General features: G+C 36.0%; 5 protein-coding genes across 8 annotated transcripts; 2 read left to right on the top strand and 3 right to left on the bottom strand.

Annotated features, from left to right (window-relative positions):
* Window positions 1–2,440: 2,440 nt before the first annotated feature.
* On the bottom strand, window positions 2,441–8,689 carry LOC136410172 (formin-binding protein 4-like). The gene is made up of 10 exons (XM_066392203.1): window positions 8,443–8,689; window positions 8,034–8,382; window positions 7,788–7,977; window positions 7,183–7,360; window positions 6,541–7,127; window positions 6,357–6,490; window positions 3,738–4,024; window positions 3,033–3,136; window positions 2,787–2,975; window positions 2,441–2,732 (listed from the first exon to the last, which is right to left on the bottom strand). The coding sequence occupies exons 1-10, from the start codon at window positions 8,528–8,530 to the stop codon at window positions 2,640–2,642; spliced, it is 2,199 nt and encodes a 732-aa protein (XP_066248300.1). The 5' UTR covers window positions 8,531–8,689; the 3' UTR covers window positions 2,441–2,639.
* Window positions 8,690–8,947: 258 nt separating this feature from the next.
* Ddrgk1 (DDRGK domain containing 1) lies at window positions 8,948–10,227 on the top strand. Of its 2 annotated transcripts, none has more exons than XM_066392508.1 (5): window positions 8,948–9,204; window positions 9,258–9,359; window positions 9,416–9,575; window positions 9,622–9,803; window positions 9,858–10,227. In XM_066392508.1, the coding sequence occupies exons 1-5, from the start codon at window positions 9,105–9,107 to the stop codon at window positions 10,169–10,171; spliced, it is 858 nt and encodes a 285-aa protein (XP_066248605.1). In that variant the 5' UTR covers window positions 8,948–9,104; the 3' UTR covers window positions 10,172–10,227. The 2 variants fall into 2 exon arrangements, with proteins under 2 accessions (XP_066248605.1, XP_066248604.1); XM_066392507.1 differs by having other exon boundaries at window positions 8,949–9,204; window positions 9,413–9,575.
* Smyd5 (SET and MYND domain containing, class 5) lies at window positions 10,162–11,753 on the bottom strand. Its single transcript, XM_066392506.1, has 6 exons — window positions 11,659–11,753; window positions 11,479–11,606; window positions 11,181–11,423; window positions 10,839–11,119; window positions 10,536–10,782; window positions 10,162–10,475 (listed from the first exon to the last, which is right to left on the bottom strand). Exons 1-6 carry the CDS (start codon window positions 11,692–11,694, stop codon window positions 10,262–10,264), a joined length of 1,149 nt encoding a protein of 382 aa, XP_066248603.1. The 5' UTR covers window positions 11,695–11,753; the 3' UTR covers window positions 10,162–10,261.
* A 173-nt stretch (window positions 11,754–11,926) lies between these two features.
* LOC136410424 (60S ribosome subunit biogenesis protein NIP7 homolog) lies at window positions 11,927–12,734 on the top strand. Its single transcript, XM_066392579.1, has 3 exons — window positions 11,927–12,087; window positions 12,143–12,368; window positions 12,435–12,734. Exons 1-3 carry the CDS (start codon window positions 12,032–12,034, stop codon window positions 12,693–12,695), a joined length of 543 nt encoding a protein of 180 aa, XP_066248676.1. The 5' UTR covers window positions 11,927–12,031; the 3' UTR covers window positions 12,696–12,734.
* Window positions 12,734–14,953, bottom strand: mus81 (mus81 structure-specific endonuclease subunit). 3 transcript variants are annotated; one of them, XM_066392576.1, is made up of 7 exons: window positions 14,794–14,953; window positions 14,514–14,708; window positions 13,760–14,459; window positions 13,512–13,706; window positions 13,229–13,457; window positions 13,068–13,181; window positions 12,734–13,010 (listed from the first exon to the last, which is right to left on the bottom strand). In XM_066392576.1, the coding sequence occupies exons 1-7, from the start codon at window positions 14,894–14,896 to the stop codon at window positions 12,765–12,767; spliced, it is 1,782 nt and encodes a 593-aa protein (XP_066248673.1). In that variant the 5' UTR covers window positions 14,897–14,953; the 3' UTR covers window positions 12,734–12,764. The 3 variants fall into 3 exon arrangements, with proteins under 3 accessions (XP_066248673.1, XP_066248674.1, XP_066248675.1); XM_066392577.1 differs by having other exon boundaries at window positions 13,760–14,450; XM_066392578.1 differs by lacking the exon at window positions 14,794–14,953 and having other exon boundaries at window positions 13,760–14,450; window positions 14,510–14,684.
* Window positions 14,954–15,381: the final 428 nt, after the last annotated feature.

Here is a 15,381-nt window from a genome sequence, read left to right as displayed (position 1 = left end):
TATTCCGAGTCGTTGCTCTTAAAAATTTAAAACGTGTACAATCGGCACTGCACCAAAACCGGGATTATTCCCTATTCAGCCCCCGTTGTCCGGCGTACGTGCCGGCGCTCATAATCCACTAAAAGATTCGCTAATTCGGCTATTTTGTCCACTACGTGATTTCTTTCTCCCTGAATCCCTCTTCATAACTGACGATGAGGGTCCGAAAACCGCGCCACGAATGCTTAATTAATAAGTGATTAGATTATTTAAAATATCCACTTTTAAAAATAATCTAGTTGAGCAGGTAATCAAACCCTAAACGGGCGTTCGTTTAACTGCATTGTCTACTTTTTTTTTTGAGGAACCCTCAAAGATTTATTAAAAAAGCCAAAAATGTACCGTTTTGGGGGAAATTTAGGATTTTCGTTTAATTCGCCGGGGTTTCGGATATACGCAGAACTAAGCCCGAATTCCCCAAAGTTGTTTAGCATTTGAATTTTCTACTTTGTTTCCTCATAGATACACGACGATTTCCTGACCGTTTCCCAAAATTTTACTAATTTTCAGAATTTTTCGGGATTTCCGAATAGCAGAATTTGATGTGAATTTTTCAGTCCCAAAGCTCTACATTGAGGGATTTTTTGTCGTCTTTGCCAGAACGCAAGAAAATTACATTTTCCGTTCATCTGTGAGAAATGTCGTTTTTGCCGGTAAATGGGCAAAGGAGGCAGTCTTCTGGGATGTGCGGGCATATGGGAGGTACGTAACAAGAAATGTATATTTTATAGTATTCTGGTTCGAGACACCCACGACCCAAACAAAGATGCATGATCGACGACCAATAGCAATGCGAGAAATGCCCACCAGACCAATGAGAGCGCGACAATCAAAAAACCATACCTTAACCATGAGTCACTTTTGTTTACATCGCAGACATTTGTAAAAAAGTGACCACTTGGGAGCCACTTTCGAAGTGAAGGGCGCCGCTAGGGGGCGTTATGAGCCACCATCATCTACCGAACGTTCTTTCCCTTGATATACCTATTTCAGCCATTACGCTTCTTCTTCTTGTTCTATCGCAACCAATCATCGCGGGTCTCAAATCCCACCTCAAATCCGTAATTAATAATCCGAATTGTCTGAAATTTAAATGTCCAGTTTCGTTTCGGGGAATTCTCTTCGTAGAGGATAAAATTAATTTTTCCGCCACAACGCGCAACTAAATGAAAAAAGGAGGTCCTGGAGACCCTTTCCGTCCTCCGGGATGGTCCTGCGGTGCGCTGCCATTAACACGCATTTTTAATTTATAAGAAATGGCCTTAAATTGAATGTGCCCTGCATTTTTCTTTAGTTTTATTGCCTAATGGCCGAGTTTAACGACCGCCGAGAATTTTTTATTGCGCAAAAAAGGAAGATTTTTATTAAAATTTGCCCCGTAAATGAGTTTCTGCTAATGACGGTCATGCCCCTTCATGTGAATTTTCCATTAATTGTTTGCACGTGACGATGCCCATACACAACAGATTATAATAATTAAACCATTAGACACCCTTTATTTAATCCTGCCCATTGCCATATCGCACATTTCCGCAAAAACAAATCACCTTTACGACTAAAATCGTCTTAAAACTCCCGTGTTCCTGGCCTGGATGCGGATAATGAATAATTCACATCGAAATTAGGGAGGTATGCGTAATTCCGCATTTATCGCGACACGCAAAGCTTTGATAAATAATAGATTACCCCACGTGTAAATCATAAGGAACTACGTAAGTTTCGGTAGTTTCGTAAGTGCACTTTGTTATTAGCGTGTTCTGCTTTGGGCCCGGATTTTGAATATTGCGGATTTGGGCCCCTCAAGGAACCGCGGTTGAGAGAGATTCGGTTCGTTGGGTTTGTCATAATACATGCAAATGTGCTGCGAGGTTTCAGCCGATGGGTAAAACATAAGATGACGAGTTTGGATCATGAAATTTTAGTTGAATAAGAACTGGCTATTTATCCCACACGATTTAAATTCTCGAAGCTACCAAAAATAACTCTTCTGAGAAGGAAACTATTCGCTAATAACGTTCGCGTTTCGAAGATTATTCCCCCTGCCGGACCCCTATACACGCATACACACTACACACCCTTAAAGATTAAGTTAGAAAGCCATCAAGTTCGCTAATGGCATGGAAATTGGAAATCACGCACGGAGCTATTCTGAAGCCGGTTAATAAGACAGAGCTAATCCTATCAAGAAAAGCCATGGTTCCCTTTGTTTTCCACAACTATGTTACTAATTGAAACGCGTAATATCCACGGCCTTTGTATCGTCGAGGCCGCTTTGTGTGGATGAAACTATGGTAATGATTTTCGGAAGACTGTAACCTGTACTTTAAGGTTTCTTCAGTAATTTCAGAGGTTAAGCATTGAAGTAAAAAGTGGAACACAAAAGACACTCGTTAGACAATTAATATACTATATTTTCTCTCCAAATATAAGTTCATTCAATAAAGGTGTTGGGGGGCCTCAAACCACCAATATTTTTCTGTCGTTGTTCTAATTCTGAAGAAATACTGATCTAGGGAAGTTGAAATTGCCTCTATTCATATAATATGTACAAAAAAAACTCAAGAGTATGCAGCCATAATTCTCGATCAACTAAAAAACTCTTAGTCTCCATAACTTTTTTGTACGTTTTTCCATTTTTCCACCAGTTGTGACACTCCTTTTTGTTTCATTGTTAAACCCTGAGCCAATTTTACCTGCAAAATTACCAACAAAACATGAGAGGCAACAAAAAAAGTGCAGATCTGTACCCTTTTCTTTTTTTTCTTAACCACTTCCGTCGTGCCTTGCTGAGCCGCAGCCACAGACGCAATATCCATCGGAGCATCCTGCGTTGTGGGTGAGCGGGAATTTGAATTTTCAGTAGTGACTTCAGCTATTTCCGAATAGAAGGAATCCAGGGCGGATATTAAAGAGTCGGAGGGTTTCGGCTCTACATTCTTTAGCAATACAAATATCTTTCAAATCCCATAAACAGGTCAGTAAATAGAACTTACGTTTGGTTTGGGGTAAACGTCAAGCACTAAATCGACCCCCGGAGGGAGAGGTTGGCGGATTTCTAATAAGGGAGGCAACGGAGGTTGTATTGGAAGTGTAGGTGCTGGAGGTAGAGAAATGTCTGAAATGATTCCCATAGCAATTTCCAAAAAAAAAACTATAAAATCAAGGAATGTCGTTTACAGTTAGATCACAAACTCGAAATTAGATCATATTACTTTTCGCACCATTATTAAATCCACGCTTAAAATTTGAAACTTTCAAAGCATCCCTCGTAACACTCACAAGGTAAACATTAAAAAAAGAAATACGTTTTCTGTCTCTCTCTTGGGCAGCAAAAATGTGTATCCACAGTTGTAGTAGAACTCATATATCTTGCTGTGTTTATGCGCCTTGATGTCATACGCGGCAATCAGCAATACATTTACAAGGGGCATTCGCATTGTAAGAGCTAATTCCATTAGAAACCATAACAACCAGAACTAAATAATATAATAAACAGTAGTTATAGTAGTAAAAAGACATCGTAATAAAATATTTTTATGCAGGGTGTTACGATCTATTTTGCAATAAAGCAGGAAAGTATAGAAAAACAAAGTTTAAATAGAAAACGTTTTAGAGGCAGACTTAGCCTTAAAATATAGTGGAAACCTTCTTTGCGATTCTCAAAACGGTCTCACCTTGGCACCAGCTGTTTTCCTTACCTGGAACATCAGTATCTCTCAAATCCTGGCTGATCAACGGAGGAGGTGGAGGTGTAGGGCTTCGTATATGGGGTGGCGAAGGCGCAAGTGGCGGTTCCGGGGGCAAGTGCGGTCCAAACACCACAGGTGAGGGTGGTTTAACTTCCACAGTTACCTCGCCTACATCCTGTGGGGGTGGCGTGGTGGATATGTCCATGGCATCGTCACACCTGGTGACGTCGGGCTCCGGATAACGCCACTGGCTCACTCCGGTCGCTTGGTTTTGATAGAAATAGCGTTTGTGCGATCTAAAACAGCAGGCAAAACCTGGATGATAGTAGGCGAAATGGTTTGGTTGCAGGGGTTGGTTATAAAAACCCTGGTATTAAAGTTTTTTTGCTTAACGTGGATTTTAATTTATAACAGGTTGTAAATCGAAGACTTCGTTTAGATAGGTATACTCTACCTGACTGCACCATTTTAGATCATATTAGAAAAATCTTTGAAATTTATTTCAAATCAAAGATCAGACTGATTTAAAAAGAAAATCGTAGTTTAATCCACGCAGTTGGCGTCAGCAATAAAATTCAGTCGAATGGCATCGTTTGTTCAGGAGACCTAGACATAGAAACGTACGATAAAATACCTGATAGTTTAAGTGACAAAGAAAGAACAATGAAATATTGAATTTTACAACCAGATATAAAGTAGAGATGAGTTAAATATAAATAAAAAATAAATAAATCTCACATTTGAAGTCCTCTCAAGACGTTAAAACGTATCAATTTTCGAATTACTTCATATCTGGTTTCCATAAGAACTTTTATGCAATCTGCTTCATGCACAGTATGGTCAAACAAAGGGCAAAAATTATAATCTCTTTAACTAAAATCATTTCAATGTGTTCATGTTGCTTGACCATTCTGTTTGATGATTTATGACTATTGTAGAAGATACATACTAGAAACTCATTGCACTTTGAACTATTTTCTCCTCCACTAAGCACTGTAGAAAATTAATTATGTACTAATTAAATCAGGCTTGACCATCACCGGATTGCCTGGATCGCTTGCCTGATTGATGCTTATGGGCAAAATTTAAAAAATACCTAGTGGTAAAACTCAGCATTTTATTAACTTGGCCCTTATGGTCTCTCAAATGCCTTATTTATGTATTTTAGATATTGGATTATTTAGGATCAGGACACTTTTTAATGTGAATCGAACGTCTCGAAAATCGTCAATTGAGAATGGAGTCAGATAAATTTTACGATTGAATAGAAATTAATATGTGAACTAATACAAATGAACGTGTCTCAAATTTATTCTATATACCACTACTTGTTTTTATGCACAAGGGATATAAATTCCATCAGTTTTTTGTTAGTAGTAGGCCCAGAAACAATGTTATGCCTTCAATTTATTTATGATAAAATAATTTAAATTAAGGCTAAATCGTAGTATTTGTCAAGAAACGATATGAAAGCCTTTTGTCAAGTTTTTTTTTTACCCGAAATTGGCGTCTTATCACTTGTAAAATTTCCAAATCAAAATTTTAAGGTTGAGAAAGTAATATCTACATTTTTAGATCAAAAATTTATTAAAACATCTCACTCTTAAAATGGCACATAGTAATGAGGAAATCATACATTTAATCAACTATCCTTCATATTGTGCAAGGGCGATGTTTAATGAATGGTGGCGAGTTGAAAACCGTAAAACTGTCTATTTTCAAACTAAAAACGCCAGCATTTCAGCTATATTTTAGACTTTCCCAAGGCTGAAGTATATGGCTAATACTTACAAAAAGTAGCAATACTCAGATCGTATAGGCTGTATAGGACATTTAGAGTCAGCACATATTATTTTGCCAAAAGCAAGAGGAGCCTTTCTCAATTATTAACGTCTTTACCACCTATTACTATCGCATAAAATTAACGTTAGAGATTGACGAGGGTAAAATCAGTTTTCTTGACACATTGATGGTGCGTACCGATGATGATTTTTTGCCGGCAACGAAATACGTGTGTGTCTGTCTACTGCTTTCAGAAGCAACTAACTTTCTCTTCATTGAAAATAGATAAATTTGGTATTATGAGTCGTATAATTTGTAATCTTTCGTGATAATATTTTAACCTTATTGTTCATTATGGTTAGTGCACTGTCCGTTTAAGATTTGAGTGTTACTAATTTTTGGAACATCACCCATATATTTCAACCTTGAGATATACTAAAGTTTAGTCGAAATATTGCCGTTTTTCGCTGGAATATAAAGGAGTTTCGTTTCCTTCAACCTGCTACCTATCCCAACCATCGGCGCTACCACATATAATAATTTTATTTTATACAAAAAAATATCAATTACCTTTAACAATATGAAGACGAAACGAATGTAAATTAAAAGCTAATAAATATACTGATAAAATCAAAAATCTCCTCACCTTCACAGCCGTATTGGTCCCCACACGTTCGGTCAAGTCCACTTTAAACTGGCGCACTACAAAGTCGTTTCGCCCAGAGACCAAAGGATTAACAACAATCGATTTCGCGGGAATAATCGAGGATTAAGGTTCAGGTAATGTCAGAAATGCTGTCTCTCAAGGAAAAATCACTGACTTAAATAAATACAAGTGATTCGTACCTATCCCACTGTAGAAGCCACCCTTCGGGAGCTGCTTCTTTCTCTAGTTTCACTAGTTCGGAGCACATCTCCTTCAGCCATTTATACAGGTAAGAAAGTTTAAGGCCGCCTTCTTTCATTGCCAAAAACAAAGTCTGAAAGAGAAGGGATAAATAAAATATGTCTTTACAATAATTTTCCTCACTTCTGCTTGGATCAGCATTGCTTGCACTGGCAAAACAGGCTCTCGTCCTTCACCCAAAAAAAGCAGCTTCTCCTTAAGAACCGTATAATCGCCCTCAGTCTCCCTCTTGTCAACTTTCCCTTCTTCATTCTCACTCTGCACTATCTTCCTTTCCCCCTCCACAGAAGCAGGAATTAGTACATCTGTCTTAGCAAACATAACCCCCCCTTTTTGGAAGCCTGGATATGCTTTAGCTGTGTTCAACTCTTGCATCATAACTTCTGGATTATTTGTATTATTTGTCTTAAAGCTCAAACCTGTAGGCTCAGTTTCTTCACATTTGGGCCGTTTGAGGGTATTTACCAAGGAAATGCCTATGCGACGCTTCCTTTGAAAAGCTTTACTATCAAAATCTGTACTTTGAACATTTCCCTCTGGGAGTTTAGCATTGTCATTTGCCTCAGACTCAGGGCTGATAAAATCTTTTACATCAATAGGTTTTGTTATAGGGAACAGGGTACTGTGTGCAGTTTCTGGTAGTGGTGGGGGGGCTGGGAATATGAGTTTTTCTTCCTCAGATTCATCCCCAGATGACTCGCTGTTATACCCTAAAAATTTGTTTGACAAAATTATTGTTTCAATATTAAAACATTCACTACTCACCTGCTACTAGAGAAAGGGTAGAAACTGGTTTTAAAGTATCTGTTCTTTTAATTATCTGTTCCACTGTAGATGGGACTTCACCTCCTAAATTCTTCAGTTCCTTTGCTCTTTGTTGTATTTGTTGCAACAGATCAATTTCCTCCTCATCTTCCTCTTCATCAGAGTGGATGTCTCCTTGCTTAGAAGTTTTAATAAATCTTTATATTGCATTCTTTTAATGGACAAGTGGTATGGAAATTTCATTTTTTTGCCGTGCCTCAGCTATTGCGAATTCTCTTACCAATAAATAGGGAAAATTCTAGCAATAAATTTCATCATTGGTAGAATAAAATTAATCCCTTCAGATTGAAAACTTACAAATCATAAGTTGGTTTTTAGTAAACTAACTTCTAAGTATTTTGTCATCACAAGGGCATATAAGAACAAGTGTTTTTAGAAGAAAAAGTCTAGCTCAGATTGACTCTTATCAATTCAATTAGTAAACCAATTGAGTTAATTAATTTGAATGGTTAAAACTGACATTGACCAATCTAATCTATATGATCATTTCCACAAAGGACTAATACTCTTAGATTAAGAGCTATCACAAAAATATTGTCTTTTACCTTTAATGATTTTCTGATAGGTTTGACCTCCTTTTGAGACAAATCCTCAATAATTCTAACAGGAGATTCCTTTTCATTTTGGGTCCTTACAGGCCCATTATATTTAGACTTTGATGCAACTGGTTTTGCTTGTAATACCTCATCTTCGGAATCACTTTCTCCTCCATACTCAGTTATAAGCTCAATTTTCCTGCAAAACCAAGGAATAAGTTATCATGCTGCAGCTAAAAATTTACAAAAACATACTCATCTTCTGAGTCGCTAGATCTTTCAAATGGTGGAGGCCTCTTTACTGGTTTTGACTTATTATTCTTCAATATTTCTGGTTTTTTTATTGATTCCTGTATTGAATACACTTTCTGCTTGATGTCAGCATCAACTTGAGATGTAACAGGGGAAATTGGTTGTGAAGCAGGAGGAACAAACAGTTCAATCTTTCTTTTCACTTTTTCAGCTCCATGTTTTCCTGCACCTGCTTTTTTATTAGAAGGGTCCGCTGGTTTGTATGATTTAGGAGGTACCCATGTTACTTCATCTGTTTCAGTGTTCCAAAAGTAGGAGTAACCAGTGAGTTCATCATAGCATTCTTGCCAGACTAGAAAGTGAATTCACTCGCGTGTATATGCTCCTGCTTATGAATAATAAAGTTCCCTACCTTCTTCCTGTGCCTTGAAACTATTATTTTTGGTGTTGGAGGATAGTTCGTTTATTTCATTCAAGAAATCGCTAACACTGGCGTCCATTTTATTGAAAAATAGCTATATTTGGGTCAGGTTACTAAAATACGTGAGAATGAGCCTGTTTTTCAGTACAGGAAAGATTAGAAAGAACATGGAATAAAATTGGGGTAAAATTTGTAAAAAAAACTCAATAATAGAGAAAGGTCAATAAACACACTGCGATTGGCATTGACAATAGAATTGAAAATATAATGTCAGTCGTCAATTTTCCCTACTTAAAGAATGTGCTCACATGACCGAAATAAGGAAAAACTATAGAAGTAGTCATGGGATACACATGTCTACTTTGCGAATTAATTTAAGAGTTGTTGGTGACGTTTCTTGTAAAAGAAAGAGAAATATAAGTGGTCTTTATTCATTTTAAGCAACAAACAAGGACAACCATTTCCATTAACTGTTTGGGTCGCGTAATTATCCCCTAATTGTGCGTCACAACTCCTGAATAAATAAATTTTGCAAATTTGCAAAAAACGGGGAAACATATTGCAAAATTTCTTCTTTGTTGCTACATTAAATATTGTCACGCGTGAAAAACTTTGGTGAATTTAATAAAATGTTAAACTAAATCCACAAAATTATGGCTGTTGAATGGTTACCTTTGGCAATTCTTGCTTGCATAATAGCGATATTTTTGTTATTGATCCTTGCAATCAAATATCACAAGGAAAAGGGCAGAGGTAAGAGAAAAATTCAAGTTTCAATAACTTAGACCCAATTATCTGTTATCAAGGCTTGGAACAGAGACCCAGACCTGTGCTTAACAGGCTACAAGATGGTGTTCCAAGAAGAGCAGCTGCAGCCAGAAATAGAGGAGCTCGATTGAGGGCCAATGGTATAACATAGTTTAAAAATGTTTCATTACAAACAATAAGTGAATTTTCACAGCAGTTCAAGAAAGGAATGATGGTTCTGACCGAGAAGAAGAACCTGATAAACCAGAAATTGAATTGCCTGATGGTAAGATTGGGGCTAAAAAACGAGCGAAACTAGAAGCAAAGGCTGAGAAAAAAGCTGCAAGAGAGGCTGAAGAGCACCTGAGAGCAGAAAAGTAATTTTCTAATTTTTTTAAATAATCGATTAAATCTGGTCTTTAGGAAAAAGCAGGCTGATTCAGAGGAAGCTGAGCGTCTGAAAGAGAAAGAGAAGGAAGAGGCATTAGAAAAGCAAAAGGAAGAAGAGGAGCGTAAAGCAAGAGAAGAAAAAGAAAGAAGAGAATATGAGGAATATTTAAAAATGAAGGAAGCCTTTCAAGTAGAAGAGGAAGGTTATGAAGAAGGTAAGAATACAAGTCCTTTGGTATACAAAATGTCAAAAAATTTTGCCATTATAGGAGAAGAAGAAGATGTCCAAGACTTGTTGCAGGAATTTGTATACCACATTAAATCAAACAAAGTGGTAATAATCGAAGATCTTGCAGCCCAATTCAAACTGAAAACTCAAGCTTGCATTGACAGGATTAAAGACTTGCAAAATTTAAATGTTCTCACTGGGGTTATAGATGATAGGGGGAAATTTATATATGTGTCTAGAGCTGAAATGGAGGCTGTTGCCAAGTTTATTAGACAAAGGGGAAGGGTGTCCATAGCTGAACTTGCAGAGAGCAGTAATCAACTAATTAATTTAACTCCAGTATCTCAGGTTTAGTGGATTTATTTAATATAAAGTATTGTGTTGTCTTTATATAATTATTATAATAACAATGAGTGATTGATTTATGTGCATTTAACTGAACATCTAATCTTCATTCTCAGCAGACATTTCTTCCTCACTGGTAACATCTGGCTCTTCAATATCAGTAATGCATTTTGGACAATCACATTCAAAAATGTAATTTTCCTTCAAAAGTTTTTGCCTGGAGTGTCTGGATCTGTTAAGTTCACAATCTCCCAAGTAACTAATGCATATTTCTTCATCTGGTTTAACATCTCTGAGGGCAACAAGAGATAATCTATATCAAAGCAAATAATACATGAAATTTTTCTATATTCATTCAAGATTTTTTTCATACTTAAAATTATTATGCAAAAACTGAATTTCGGCGTTTGGGTCACAACTGTGATTAGCGCAGCTTTGCTTTAAGTATAAACCAACTCCTTCACTATTTAAAAAATCTCCAGTGTGATTCTCAATATCGTCATATATTTTGTCTATAAAAGAATTAATTTCTTCTTTTTCTGGAGATGGTAGGTCCAGTTGTTCTACGTTTTGTCTCCATGCACTAAATGGGCTTGACCCAATACCTTGACCATTTGTGCCTTTAAGCCAAAAGTTAGTAGTATGATTCAATAATTTGAAACAATAACAAACACACCAATCAAAGCTATAAGACTCTGAAACCCTTCAGGAGTCAAAAATTGGCTAATTCTCTGATTAGGCAAGGCATTTATGACCATTTCTCTTAACAAACCTACTTGTCCAATAAACTTATCACCTAAAAATTTGTGAGCCAATTCTGTTTCCTCATTGATTGTTCTGTGACAAAATCCCAAAGTAGTTTGAATAGCTTCTTCACTATTTGGTGCCTGCAAAATCCTGGCTAATAGCCTCACAATGAGGAATATTGAAGAGGTTTCTGGGGGATAGTGCATCTGCCTGCAAAAAAATCAACAAACTATTTTTGTTGCCTTAATGAAGTTTTAATAAAAGAACGCACTTCCAAGTTTCTTCTAATTGTTCTAAAGGAAGCACTTTACTTCTATTAAGTGTTTGTAAACATATCACTTTATGGTACTGCTCAAGTGCAGTAACTCTGCACCATTCTGAGCAGTACTGAGTACCACAAGCTGGGCAACTGGTTATTTCAAGTTGTTTAGTTTGACAACATTCAAGATATGGTAGTTCTAAGACAGAATTTCCTGTGAGACGTCTCACATTCTCCTCTGCCGTTTCCAGAGGTCTAAAAGTTATTTTGTATAAAACAGTGTAATTTCGAAATTAACAAAGGATGAAACCTTAAACAGTGATCGCAGGCTTTGTATTTGCAACAAGCATTCCAGGAAAACTGGCAGGATACTAAAGGTTCTTCTTCAAAGATTATTGTACCTTCCGGGATGTTTGAGGTTGCATACAAGCATTTACCCTTAATAAAACAGTTACAGGGTATTTTTTAACACGCTAGTCAGAATACTTACCTTTGATGATGGTAAGTTTCTTATTTCAACATTCATTGCAAGAGTTGGAAATGCTTGGAAAATAAACTAAGAAACGTGCAGTAGTAAACAAACGCCATGTATTTAAAAATTTGAGGTTATATATTTATGGGTAGATAGAGATTTTATGTCCAACATGATTTTACTTTGTGGGAATAGGACTTTCGTTTCAATGGTTTCACTGACCGAGCAGGCAATTTGACACATCGAACTTTTATTCCGAAAATCCTTATTATATAACCTCACTTTAATACTAAAAATGTGGATTGAGTCCATTAACAACACACCGTTTAGAAGACCTACGTTTTAAACCGCTAAAAATTGCAAGAAAATCTTTAACAACAATCAGTGTAAAATGAAGAGACTTTCCGAAGAAAGAACCAAAGTACTCTTCGAAAAACTAACAAAATAGTAATTTTTTCTTAGATTTTTTAACTTGATTTTCATTTACTGTTGTCCATTTTAGTATTGGCCCCAATGTGAAGCAACTTATTGAAAGGCCTGATGGCATTTATTGTTTTCGAGAACGGAAAGATAGGATTTTCTATGTTTCCGAAAATATACTCAAATTGGGAAACACAATCCCTCCAGATAATTTAGTTACAGTAGGAACTTGTTTTGGCAAATTTACCAAAACTGGTAAAGTTCGGTTACATATAACTGCTTTAAATTATTTAGCTCCATATGCTCAGGTAAGAAATATCTTAAACTATCAATGTTTTTACAGCTTCACACACACATATATATATTTTTTTTAGTGTAAAATTTGGTTAAAACCTTCAGCAGAACAACAGTTTCTTTATGGAAATAACGTTTCAAAAGCGGGCTTAGGGCGTATAAGTGAAAACTATGAAAAATACCAGGGAGTTCTAGTGTTTAGTATGTCAGATTTGCCTTTAGGTTTTGGGATAGCAGCGCGGTCAACTGCAGAGTGCAAAATGGCTGATCCTATGGCTGTAGTATGTTTCCATCAAGCTGATATTGGGGAATATATTAGGTCAGAGGAAGACTTACTTTAATGACTAGATTATTTGTGTATGTGTAAATAAATTTACTTAAGAAACATGTATTATTTATTACACTTACAACTAATAGCGAGTTTTACAAAAAATGTTATATACAGACTTACTCAATGCAGCCCCTAATTGTTTTCCATAAGGCCCATATTTAATTGCAGACAGTAGTTTTTCCCCCATTTCGGGCGATATTTCTTTATAGGTACTTTTTAAGGCAAGGGGAGTAGGATATTTCTGTGTTACTGCTAAAGCTCTTCCCACAGACATTCCTTTGATTTGAATCAACATTTTTACAAACAAATCTGTCACATCTATTTTCTACAAAAGAAGAAAACTATGATCTGAAACTCCATAGAAAAAATCATAAATATATACCTCATTCTTCATAGAAGATTCATTAAATTCTTTAAAGGTTATTAAATTTAATAGATCACTGTTAATGTCAATTGGTTGAATGTTTGTCTTAGGGCAACTTGCAAGGCTTTTTCCCTGCAATATAACTAATAATATTTTCCTTAATATTGCAATGGATATACCTTAAATAGGTCAATCAAATGTTTGGAAAAACTTGCTAAGTAGTGGGCTGTTTCCCTGATATTTGCAGTAAACTTAATGAAAAAGTTCTCCTGAATGGCAGTATTTGTAGCGGCTTGCATTAAAGACTCCAATGGGAGACCACAATGCTGATTATTGCCATGACTCTCTACTAAATATGTCAAATTTTCTATCCCTGAATGCTTTAGCCTAAACTTTTGCTCATAATATCTGAAACTCTGCTCTTTTAATTAAAACTCATAGATAACTCAACTAAAAATTAACCTTTGATCTTTGATGCTGTGGCCAAAATCATCCATTCTCTTCCTTTCAATTATATAAGGTAAAACCAATTCATTTCTAGCGACTCTATCCCGACAAATCCACACAAAATCGCCTACTTTTAAGTCTTGCACTTCATATTTGATGCCAGATTTTGATAGCTGTACAAGAATGTCGTCATTTTCACTATTTGATGAACTGAAAGCTGTTTATTAGGTATATTGAAATTTGTGAAGATAGTTTCAACATACCCTGAAGTCTCACAATTATCAACATATAATATCACATCAAAACTGAATGGTACCATTGTGAAATCCTCAAAGGTGCTTTCTACTGAACTGCTTGACGAAAATTTTTTAAGGGCTTTACTACTAGTTTCACTAGAGATTGTGCTACAAGATGAAAACTTTTGCAAAGTTTTAGGCTTTTCATTTTTGGTCTCAATTAAATTATTTCCTGGCTTTGTTGTCAGCATCTGTGAGTCAAATTTCAAAGGCGAAACAACTTCTGGAACCCAATGGTCATCGAGGAAGTCATTTGTGAGTTCTTCAGACACATTTAAAACAGCATAAGATTGACATTTGCCATTATCAAGCTCTTGGATGCTATGGTCAACTTTTAAATTGTCCTCCAAAGATTTCTCATACAATTTTTTAGCCAAATCATATCCCTCTGTGGTTAAAGAAAACTTTGCTGGATTACTGACTTTGGAGACCAGTTTTTTAGCTAATAATATTTTCATAGAGGACCAGGCCGTGTACCTTAATCCAGGGTCTGGCTTAGAAAATGAACAGTCAATTAAGTCTTTCCCATATTTAATAATTTCTGCCTTTTTCATGTGACCTTCATAATTTTGCTCTAAGCTGCGCTTATATAAAGTTACTAAGATTGCATAACCCCCAGATCTGTATTGAGGAATGTACTCTTGTGTAGAAGGTATTGCTGCAAATGCTGTTACCTAAAGTTGCTAGTACTGCTTGTTGACAATAAATAATACACACTTACTAAAGTATTTTTTGCTTGAATGATCATTCATTTGACTACTATTTTTGTTATGTTCCATTAACTTCTCTTCTAACATTTTACAAAGCTTATTTCCAAAACCTTTTAAGATTTTACATTCTATTCCTGAATTGAGAGGCAGTGGGTATTTACGCAGGTATTTTAGGGCTTTATCAAAACTGTATTGCATTTTCGAATCTGAAAAAGGCGAGGACATTGTTTATCTGATAGAAAAGTAATTGCAAAATGTACAAATTGTGTATATTGGAATTTCGAAAATTACTTTTTTCAATGGCTTGATCTCTCCAAGTTGTCAACCATTCTTCAAATAGTGGATTTGGGCACTTTAACTTCACTGTAACTCTTTGTTGTCTTTGGGAATTCATTTTTTTAAAGCAAAAAAGAAATCTAGAATTTTTAATAGAGAGGAATTTGCTTAAATAGGAATTTTTTAATTTTGGCAAAGTTGAGGCTATAATAGCTTTATTTTAATGTAGTCTACATTGTCTACTCAACAAGTTTTATAATATATGACAACGGATAGAATTATGTTACTGCCATTCTGTCTTTTTTATTGTCAGTCTCGTCCCAACATAAAACAAGGATAGATAATTAGTATTACGTGGAGTACAAGTACATACATATAACAAGCCATGTGATGGCATGGATCGCGTGAGCATAACATGAATTCACTCAAAAATACTCTATAAAGTAGCATTCCATTTTCAAAACCGTCAATGACGTAAGAGGGACGCTAGGAAAACAACCAATCACAAGCCCGCATTTCGACATTTCTTTCTCAAATGACTTCCGGCCTGCGCTGCGATCTTGTACGCAGGGGTTTGTTCCCTATGTTGCAATAAGCTGTTAT

This window comes from Euwallacea similis, chromosome 8 (assembly GCF_039881205.1).
Source record: "Euwallacea similis isolate ESF13 chromosome 8, ESF131.1, whole genome shotgun sequence".
In the NCBI taxonomy this organism is placed as follows: Eukaryota; Metazoa; Arthropoda; class Insecta; order Coleoptera; family Curculionidae; genus Euwallacea; species Euwallacea similis.
The sequence above is the reverse complement of the archived record's forward strand: the minus strand, read 5'-3'. Positions and strand labels throughout refer to the sequence as shown.